Source organism: Cervus canadensis, chromosome 3 (genome assembly GCF_019320065.1).
Source record: "Cervus canadensis isolate Bull #8, Minnesota chromosome 3, ASM1932006v1, whole genome shotgun sequence".
In the NCBI taxonomy this organism is placed as follows: domain Eukaryota; kingdom Metazoa; phylum Chordata; class Mammalia; order Artiodactyla; family Cervidae; genus Cervus; species Cervus canadensis.
This window is the reverse complement of record NC_057388.1, coordinates 112,587,688-112,598,498: the sequence shown is the minus strand read 5'-3', so window position 1 is coordinate 112,598,498 and position 10,811 is coordinate 112,587,688. Positions and strand designations below refer to the sequence as shown.

Below are 10,811 nucleotides of genomic sequence, written 5' to 3'. Positions count from 1 at the left end.
CCATTTGTTTATTTTTGCTTTTATTTCCAATATTCTGGGAGGTGGGTCATAGAGGATCCTGCTGTGATTTATGTTGGAGAGTGTTTTGCTTATGTTCTCCTCTAGGAGTTTTATAGTTTCTGGTCTTATATTTAGATCTTTAATCCATTTTGAGTTTATTTTTGTGTATGGTGTTAGAAAGTGTTCTAGTTTCATTCTTCTACAAGTGGTTGACTAGTTTTCCCAGCATCACTTGTTAAAAAGGTTGTTTTTTTTCCATTGTATGTCCTTGCCTCCCTTGTCGGAGATAAGCTGTCCATAGGTATGTAGATTCATCTCTGGGCTTTCTATTTTGTTCCATTGTTCTATATTTCTGTCTTTGTGCCAGTACCATACTGTCTTGATGACTGTGGCTTTGTAGTAGTCTGAAGTCAGGCAGGTTGATTCCTCCTGTTCCATTCTTCTTTCTCAAGATTGCTTTGGCTATTCGAGGTTTTTTTGTATTTCCATACAAATTGTGAAATTATTTGTTCTAGTTCTGTGAAAAATACCGTTGGTAGCTTGATAGGGATTGCATTGAATCTATAGTTTGTTTTGGGTAGTATAGTCATTTTCACAATATTGATTCTTCCAATCCATGAACACAGTATATTTCTCCATCTATTTGTGTCCTCTTTGATTTCTTTCATCAGTGTTTTATAGTTTTCTATATATAGGTCTTTCCTTTCTTTAGGTAGATATACTCCTAAGTATTTTATTCTTTTTGTTGCAATGGTGAATGGTATTGTTTCCTTAATTTCTCTTTCTGTTTTCTCATTGTTAGTGTATAGGAATGCAAGGAATTTCTGCGTGTTAATTCCATAAACTCTTAAATTCATTGGCATTGTGTGTGAGGACAGGTGGGAGCCAGGAGTGCTGGGCAATGAGCTTCAGAGACATTTAATTGTGGTTGATGCTCACTCCTTAACAAACCATCCCCAAACTTAGTGGCTTAAAACAACAGCAATCATTTATTTTTCTTATGAATTTGCAATTTGGGTAGGACCCCATGGGAATGGCTCATCTTTGCTCTTTGCAGTTTCATCAGTTGGCAGCTAGAGAATTCACTCTGTGTTGCCTCACTTGCATGGCCAGCAAATGGTTCTGGCTGGCGGATGAAGTATCATCCAGGGACTGGGTCAGTGACTTCAGATCCTCTTCATGGGGGTGACTTGGCTTCTACTTGAGCTTCCTCACAACATGGTGGGCAAATTCCAAGGGTAACCACCGCAGGAGAGCAAGGAGGCATTTTTCCCTATCCAACCTTAGAAGTCACATGGTGTTGCTTCAGCCACCCACTATTTCTCAAAGCAGTCACAAAGTCCATTCAATTTCAAGGTAGGGGACATAGACCCATAACTCAATGGAGAGAGTAAGGCTAGACTGTGAGAAGAAATCAGAAACAAGATATGGTTTTAACCATCTTAGGAAAATACAAAGCACCATATTAACAAGAAAGAGATTCCCTGGTGGCTCAGACGGTAAAAAGTCTGCCTGCAATGTTGGAGACCTGAGTTCCATCCCTGGGTTGGGAAGATCCCCTATAGAACGAAAGGGCAAACCACTCCAGTATTTCTGCCTGGAAAATTCCATGGACGGAGGAGCCTGGCAGGCTACAATTCATAGAGTTGAAAAGAGATGGACACGACTGAGCGACTTCACTTTTACTTTCATATTAACAAGCTATAGTAAACTGAGAAGTAAAAATAAAATTACAGTACATTACTTCCACAAAATTTGCCATATTTCTGAAAGCATGTTTTTAATCTTGTCAAAAACGGCTTGCAATATACTCTTCTCAGCTTCTTCCCTTGCATTTTTCCTTTGTTCATTATACTTCTCTGTTATCGATTTTACTGCTTTCATCTTTTCTTCTGGTGGTTTATGGGCATATTCCACTTCTACTTGTTCCATTTGCATGTTAAATGTATCAGTATAGCTTTTCATCAAGTCTTCCTCCATCTGTCTCAGCTTTTGGTCTATGTCCTTGTAAACGGGGTCAGAAAAGTAAGCTCCTCGGTTGTTCTGCACCATCTTGTCTATCAGCTCCACCAGCTCCTGCACCTGAGCTTCCTTCTCAGCCTCGTGTGTGTGCCTGCTGTTACCGAAGGCACAGTAGCGGTCTCCACACTCCTGGATGAGGCTTCGTAGGTTTACACCCGCATGCTCCAAATAGTCGCTCAGGCTCTGATCCTCCAGCTCTTCTTTGCGAGTGAACAAGATGATCATATACTTCATGGCTGCTTCCCCAAACAGATTCTTGATCAACGCCACGGTTTTCTGCTCTTCCTCTGTGTAGCGGCCCAGCCTCAGGACCAAGACGATGGCGTGAGGCCCAGGACAGGAGGCGAGGATACATCGGCTGATTTCCTTGCAGGTTTTGTCCTGGGTCTCCTTGGTGTCAAAGAGCCCTGGGGTGTCAACAACGAGAAGCTCTCTCCCTTTCCATTCCCGGGATGCTTTCTGACAAGTGGGGGTAACAGCGTGGGCTGCAATCTTAGACTCGAATACTTTTTCCCCGAGGATGGTGTTTGCAGTCGCACTTTTCCCACTTCCGGTCTTCCCGACCAGCACGATCCTCAGAGCATTGTTAGGGTTGGCAGCCATGTTTACATCAGGAGGCTCTGGGGTACCCAGACACCACCTTAAGAAAAGGAAGGAGAGGGGAAAGGGGTCAATTTAGGTAAGTAGTAACCATTCTTAAGTCTTTTTCTAACTTCCTTTGTCTCCCTGAAATTTGTAATATTCTATTATCCACATTGTTTGCAAAAGAAACAGAAAAATTAAACAGTTTAATTGCTGTTGAAAAAACGGCAAAGCAGTTTCATTATCCCCACGAAGAAGTGTCAGGTCTGTTACCAAGCCCAAGCTGTTCTGCTCACCCGCACAACAAGCCAATAAATCTGGACACGAGTTGTTGGAGCGAGGAATGATGACTTTAATCAGAAGGCCAGCAGACCAAGGAGATGGCAATCTAGCGTCTCTAAGAACCCTCTCATCTCAGTCGGGATTCAGGGTCCTTTTATATACAATAGAGAGGGAGAAGGGACTTTCAGCGGCCTCACCAATGGCAGAAGGGGACCTGTTAACTGGTTGCTGGTTAACAGTTGCTCACGTGCTTGGGAGGAGGGGCCCACTTGGATGCCTGACCAATGGCTGAGTAGGCCTGTTACAGCTGGTATCTGTCTGAATGAAGTGTGCATGGGGAGCCAGGGAGGGAAAGCCCCTTATGATTTACCATCACAGTTTCTATAATTAAAGCAGTATGATGTTGGTGCCTGAATAGAGAGAACAGCAAAGCAAAAACAGAAAATCTGGAAGTAGACCAATTTAACCACGTTATATTTATTCATATTCAATTCATTTACATTATGCAACATTTATATTCAATAAGGTAGCATCTCACATCAAGAGGAAGAAAGACAGACTAATAAGCCACATGGAGACAATCATATACAAAAAGATAAAACTACATCCATTTCCTGATGCCTTTCAAACTCCAAATAGGTTAGACTTTCCAATGTTGAAAAATCCATATAAATAATAGAAGAAACATGGATAAATCTTTGTAACCTAGAGGTCAGGAAAATATTTCTAAAATTTGAAATAGAGTAAGGAAAGAGACAGGCTTCCCTGGTGATTCAGTCAGTAAAGAATCTGCTGGCAATGCAGGATACCTGGGGGGAATATCCCCCGGAGAAGGAAATGGCAACCCACTTCAGTATTCTTGCCTGGGAAACCCAATGGACAGAGGAGCCTGGTGGGCTACAGTCAATGAAGTCACAAAAGTCAGACACAACCTAGCTACTAAACTGCCACAAGGAAAGAGACACCTAAATTTGATTATATAAAAATCAGAAAGATGATGTGGGATAATAATGCTGCCATACACAAATTAAAACACAATTGTCAAACTAGGGGAAAATTTTTTCCTACTTTTATAAAAGAGGGGTCATTTCACTTTTATACAAAGAATATCTGTACAGATGGCCAATAAGCACATGAAAAGATGCTCAGTATCACTATTCAAGAAATGCAGATGAAAACTATAATGATGTATCACCTCACAGCCATGATTTGATGGCCATGATCAAAAAATCTACAATAAATGCTGGGGAGTGTGGGGAGAAAAGGGAACCCTCCTACACTGTTGGTGGGAATGTGAATTGGTAGAGCCTCTATGGAGAACAGTCTGGAAGATCCTCAAAAAACTGAAAATAGAGTTGCCATATGATCCACAATCCCACTCCTGGGCATATATCCAGACAAAATTCTAATTTGAAAACATGCATGCACCTCTATGTTCATAGCTGCTGCTGCTGCTGCTGCTAAGTTGCTTCAGTCATGTCCGACTCTGTGTGACGCTATGGACAGCAGCCCACCAGGCTCCTCTGTCCACAGGATTCTCTAGGCAAGAACACTGGAGTGGGTTGCCATTTTCTTCTCCTCTATGTTCATAGCAGTTCTGTTATAATAGCCCAGACACGGAAACAAACTAAATGTCCGTTGACAGATGAATGTATAAAGAAGATGCAGTTCATATATACAATGGGATATTACTCAGCCATAAAAGAGAATGAAATAATGTCATTTGCAACTACATGTATGAACTGAGGTGTTATCATATTGAGGGAAATTAGAGAAAAACAAACATTATATGATATCATTTGTATGTGGAATCAAAAATAAATCAAATAAACTTACTTACAAAACAGAAACAGACTAACTGACACAGAAAACAAACATGATTACCAAAGGGGAAAATCAGGAAAGAGGGACAAATTAGGTGTATGGGGTTTATGCATACATAGTAGCTGTTCAGTCCCTCAGTCCTGTCTGGCTCTTTCTGGCCCCATGGGCTGCAGCATGCCAGGCTTCCCTGTCCTTCACCATCTCCCAGAGCTTGCTCAGATTCATGTCCATTGAGTCCATGATGTCATTCAACTATCTCGACCTCTGTTGTCCCCTTCTCCTCCTGCCTTCTATCTTTCTGAGCATCAGGGTCTTTTCCAGTGAGTCGGCTCTTCCCATCAGGTGGCCAAACTTTTGGAGCTTCAGCTTCAGCATCAGTCCTTCCAGTGAATATTCAGGGTTGATTTCCTTCAGGACTGACTGATTTGACTCCCTTGCAGTCCAAGGGACTCTCAGGAGTTTTCTCCAACACCACAGTTCAAAAGCATCAATTCTTTGGCACTCACCCGTCTTCATGGTCCAACTCTCACATCCATACGTGATTACTGGAAAAACCATAGCTTTGACTATACAAACCTTTGTCAGCAAAGTAATATCTCTGCTTTTTAATATGCTATCTAGCTTGCTCATAGCTTTTCTTCCAAGGAGCAAGCATCTTTTAATTTCATGACTGCAGTCACCATCTGCAGTGATTTTGGAGCCCAAGAAAATAATGTCTGTCACTGTTTCCATTGTTTCCCCATCTTTTCGCCATGAAGTGATGGAACTGGATGCCATTATCTTAGTTTTTTGAATGTTGAGTTTTAAGCCAGTTTTTTTACTCTCCTCTTTCACCTTCTTCCTCTTCACTTTCTACCATAAGGGTGGTGTTACTGCTTATCTGTTATTGATATTTCTTCCAGTGATCTTGATTCCAGCTTGTGCTTCATCCAGCCCAGAATTTCTCATGATGTACTCTGCATATAAGTTAAATAAGCAGGGTGACAATATACAGCCTTGACATACTCCTTTCTCAATTTGGAACCAGTCTGTTTACATGCCCGGTTCTATCTGTTGTTTCTTGACCTGCATACAGGTTTCTAAGGAGGTAGGTAAGCTAGTTTGTTATTCCCATCTCTTGAAGAATTTTCCACAGTTTGTTGTGATCCTCACCATCAAAAGCTTTAGCATAGTCAATGAAGCAGAAGTAGATGTTTTTCTGGAATCCTCTTGCTTTTTCTTTGATCCAGTGGATATTGGCAATTTGATCTCTGGTTCCTCTGCCTTTTCTAAATTCAGCTTGTACATCTGGAAGTTCTTGGTTCATGTACTAGTGAAGCCTAGCTTGGAGAATTTAGAGCATTACCTTGCTTGCATGTGAAATGAATGCAATTGTGAAGTAGTTTGAACAGTCTTTGGCATTACCCTTCTTTGGTATTGGAATGAATGCTGACCTTTTGTTATATATAGTGATATGTTACATATACATATACATACCACTATATATAACATACACAAGCAACAAGAATTTACTATATAGTAAAAAGGAACTATATTCAACATCTTGTATTAACCTATAATGGAAAAAATCAGAATATATGTATGGGCTTCCCTTGTAGTTCAGTCAGTAAAGAATCTGCCTGCAGTGCAGGAGACCTGGGTTTGATCCCTGGGTTGGGAAGATCCCCTGGAGAAGGAAATGGCAACCCACTCCAGTATCCTTGCCTGGAAAATCTCATGGACAGAGGAGACTGGTGGGCTGCAGTCCATGGGGTCGCAGAGTCGGGCACGATTGAGCGACTAATACTTATTTACTAAGTTATTTACTAAGTTTACTATTTATATATATTTACTATATATATATTTACTGTATACTATATATATATTTACTATATATATAAATATATTAAATATATATTCATGTATTATATTTATATATTATTAATATATAAATATATGTTTATATATATTTACTATATACTTTATATATAATATATACTGTATAGCAGTAAAGAATGTGCCTGCAATGCAGGGGACATGGGAGATTCAGGTTTGATCCCTGGGTTAGGAAGATCCCCTTGAGGAAGGCATGGCAACCAACTCCAGTATTCTTGCCTGGAGAATTCCATGGACAGAGGAGACTGGACGGTTACAGTTCATGGGGTCGCAGAGAGTTGTATATGATTGAAGTGACTGAGCATGCACACACACATACAAACACACATATGTATAAAACTGAATCACTTGGCTATAATTATAGTTAATCAACTATACTTCAATAAAAATATTTTAGCAAACAATATTTAAAAGTAGAGAAACAAAAGACCAACAACTTGATAGAAAATGAAATAAGAGATAAGAATAAATAGTTCAAATAAAAATGTAAATATCCCTTGAATATATAAAAAGATACTAACCTTCACTTGTAATATAGAAAAACATATCAAAACATAGAAAAACTAAAATTAATTTAATATTGCACTAGGATACTATTTCTCACCTACAGGTTTGAAAAAACCCAGAAATTAGTTGGCATAATCTATTGGTAAAAGGTATAGGGGACTCCCTGGTGTCCCAGTGGTTAAGAATCTACCTTGCAATGCAGGGGATGTGGGTTCAATCCCTGGTCAGGGAACTAAGATACTACATGCCACGGAGCAACTAATTCCTCCACAACTGGAGAGTCCATGTGTCACAATGAAAGATCCCACATGAGGCAAGGAAGATCCTGCATGCTGCAACTAAGATGCAATGCAGCCAAATAGATAAAGACATTCTTTTTAATAAATAAAAGATGTAGGGGAAACATATCTTCTCCTGCATGGCTGTTGGGAATAAAAGAACAGTCTAAAACAACTAGAGGAGAAGTTAGCAAGGTCTTGTATATGTGCATTTACATACGCATTTACCCTTTTATTATCAAGCTCAATTTTAGGATTTATTCCAAAGGCACCCAACAAGAATATGGAAGAAAATTATACAGAAAGCTCTGTGTGTGTGTGTGTGTGTGTGTGTGTGTGTCTGTGTGTCTGTGTGTGTCTGTGTGTGTGTCTGTGTGTGTGTGTGTGTGTGTGCTCAGTAATGTTCAGCTCTTTGTGACCCTATGGACTGTAGCCTCCCAGGCTCCTCTCTCCTTGGAATTTTCCCAGCAAGAACACTGGAGTGGGTTGCCATTTCCAAGGGATCTTCATGACCCAGGAATTGAGCCCACGTCTCCTGCATCTCCTGCATTGGCAGGCAGATTCTTTACCACTGGGCCACCTGGGAAGCCCACAGAAGTCTGTTAATTGCACCACTATTTGAATCTCAGAATACCAAAAACCTATTAAATGCCCATCATTCGGGTAGGCACCTGGTTGAATTAACTAAGGCATATTCACACAGTGAAGCACTGGTCAACTGAAGAAAAAATGAGGTATATCTTTATATCCTAGTATGGAGACATCTCCAGGATATAGCACTAAGCAGAAAAAGCAAAGAAGAAAATAATGTACAGTTTACTAGCATTTCTCTAACAAGGAAGAATGTGACCTACATATATGAAATGTAATACATATATTTTTCATTCATCTGTAAAAACAATGGCCGAATAACCTGAAAGCTAAAAAAGCAAAAAAGTTACTTATATGGGTATGGGAAGAAGAGGAGGGAGAGGACAGGAACAGAAGCTGGGAATCGGACTTGTTTGGATATACTTATATTTCATTGATTTGATCTTAAAACCATATAAATAGTTTACATAATCATACAGCAAAAATTATATTTAAAAGCCTACTAAAAATCAAAAGCAAATGAAACAAACAAGCCTAATTGTATTTTGTGTGGTGAATGAACCACACAAAAAATTGTTCCAAGAGACTTGATAACGCAGTCATTTCTCTGTCCATCTCCAGTGGGATATACTTTAAGTCCTCCCAACCCTTGCCCCAAAATATCTGAAAAAATTTTCAGGAATCATATTCTTCATTGTGTGTGTGTGTGTTTGTATAGTTCTGAAGTCCACTGGAAAGACATCAAAACAATGATAAGCCCAGTAGAAATGAGTACCCTTAGTGCCAGACTGCAGTCTTCAAATGCCCATTTCCTGCCAAAAAATTAGTTGATTTACACATACTGCAATATGAGCTTCCCTGGTGGTTCAACAGTAAAGAATCTGCCTGCAATGCTGGAGACCCAGGTTTGATCCCTGGGTCAGGAAGATCCCCTGGAGAAAACAGCAACCCACTCCAGTATTCTTGCCTGGGAAATCCCGTGAACAGAGAAGCCTGGCGGGCTATAGTCCATGGAGTCATAAAGAGTTAGACACAACTTAGTGACTAAACAACAGTTGTACTGCAATATAAAATAACAATTAAATTTTTTAAAAAGATTTAGACTGAGTGGTCTTTAAATTGCCTTCCAACTCTAAAGACCTTGGGGACACATTTCCTATTAAAAGAAATGTCTAGGTTATCAAGTGTACTCAATGTCTATCCCAACAACAGCTGGATGGAACGTGCAGTATTCAGCAAAAGGTTGTCACATTAAAATGAGATGCATGGACAATATGTTAACAGACATCCTTACTCCCCTCCCTACCGCCACCTCCCCGCTCTGGCAGCATCCTCCTGACTTGTTTGCACAGCACCTGGCCCCTTCTCAGGCCAGAATCCACGCCCTTCCCAGGCTCCCCTATCCTACTCTCCCTACAGCTCTGTCTCCCTGGGATCTTTTGTCAGCTAGGCTCACCTGATTTAAGGACTTGATGAGCTGTCCGGTTTCCTCCAGAGAAGCTGTTTGAGCCCCTGCGTTTGCTCTAACTGCTGCACCTCTGAGACCTCAGAGCCAGGAAGCAGAGTGGGTGCGGCCAGTGAAGAAACTGTTTTTTTTTTAAAAAGACAGAAATGTTGCCCCATAATTTGGTGGGTGCTTCAGTTTTGCCAGGTTGAAAGCTTTTTCTCCATGTGCCAGCTATCACACCAGAATGTCGAAAGTTTTATTTGCTGTTTGGGTTATAGTAAAGTGAAGTGAAAGTGAAAGTCACTCAGTCATGTCTGACTCTGCGACCCCATGGTCTATACAGTCCATGGAATTGTAAGCCCATGGTCTATACAGGCCATGGAATTCTCCAGGCCAGAATACTGGAGTGGGTAGCCTTTCCCCTTCTGCAGGGGATCTTCCCAACCCAGGGATCGAACGGGGTTCTCTTGCATTGCAGGCAGATTCTTTACCAACTGAGCTATCAGAGAAGCCCATGGAATGGTATCAACTCTGATATTTAGGCCTCACCCAATGAGAACAAATCCCCAGACTCCCACTGGCAGGAACCATGAACCTGGTGTGCTTCCTCACACTGATTCTCAGGTGTAGGTGATTATAGCTATAAACCTCCAGCGGTGGAACAGAGAGCAGTGGTACTAAAAGGGGGACTACATGGAAGGGACCATTTGTGGGCCCTTGGCTCCAGGAGCCTGGGATGAGGGATCACTGTTAGTCCAGGCTCACTCCTCCCAGTGTTCCTGAGTCCCAAGGGTCATCAGAGCCATGGATGGGTACAGACAGTTACAGATAAAAGCTTTATTTGTGAAGCAAGAAGCAAGGAAATGGGTTTTTCTCCCACAGTTTTCTGTTTCTCTCAGGAAATCCACAGTTCCCTTCCTTACTTGCCCACCTAGGTTTCTAGCCCCACACCTCCAAAATCCACAATGTTTGCTTAGCTATTCCCTGAATTCTTAAGCCATTCTGTGATCCTGATGGTGGAAGAAGAGGTTGATTAGGAGAACAGGAATTGAGGAAAGAATGTGGAGGCCGCCATAACCGTCAGACAGCATCCCATAACTTGCCTTCTTTCTCGGGTTTGTCATTTGGTTTGCACGATTTCTGCTATTATTTTCATTTCTTCCTTTTGGTTTCAATTTGACAACTTTTGTTGCTTCGCTTCAATCCTTCCCTAGAGAGAATGTTCTTCGGTGCTTTCTTAGTAGAGACGGATGCTATAAGTAAAACTTCATCAAGTAGCAAAGGAACAACTGCAGTGTACGCCACAGTATATCACAGCACAGACTTCCTTCTGTTTCTTGTAAACCCCTGTATTTTCAAGAAATGGGCAACAGGGTGATTTATTGTAAATTCACGTGTGCAGA

The 10,811-nt window shown here is 41.0% G+C and overlaps 1 protein-coding gene across 1 annotated transcript; it reads right to left on the bottom strand.

Annotated features, from left to right (window-relative positions):
• Positions 1–704: 704 nt before the first annotated feature.
• On the bottom strand, positions 705–9,539 carry LOC122438856 (GTPase IMAP family member 7-like). Its single transcript, XM_043464088.1, has 2 exons — positions 9,418–9,539; positions 705–2,662 (listed from the first exon to the last, which is right to left on the bottom strand). Exon 2 carries the CDS (start codon positions 2,623–2,625, stop codon positions 1,741–1,743), a length of 885 nt encoding a protein of 294 aa, XP_043320023.1. The 5' UTR covers positions 2,626–2,662; positions 9,418–9,539; the 3' UTR covers positions 705–1,740.
• Positions 9,540–10,811: the final 1,272 nt, after the last annotated feature.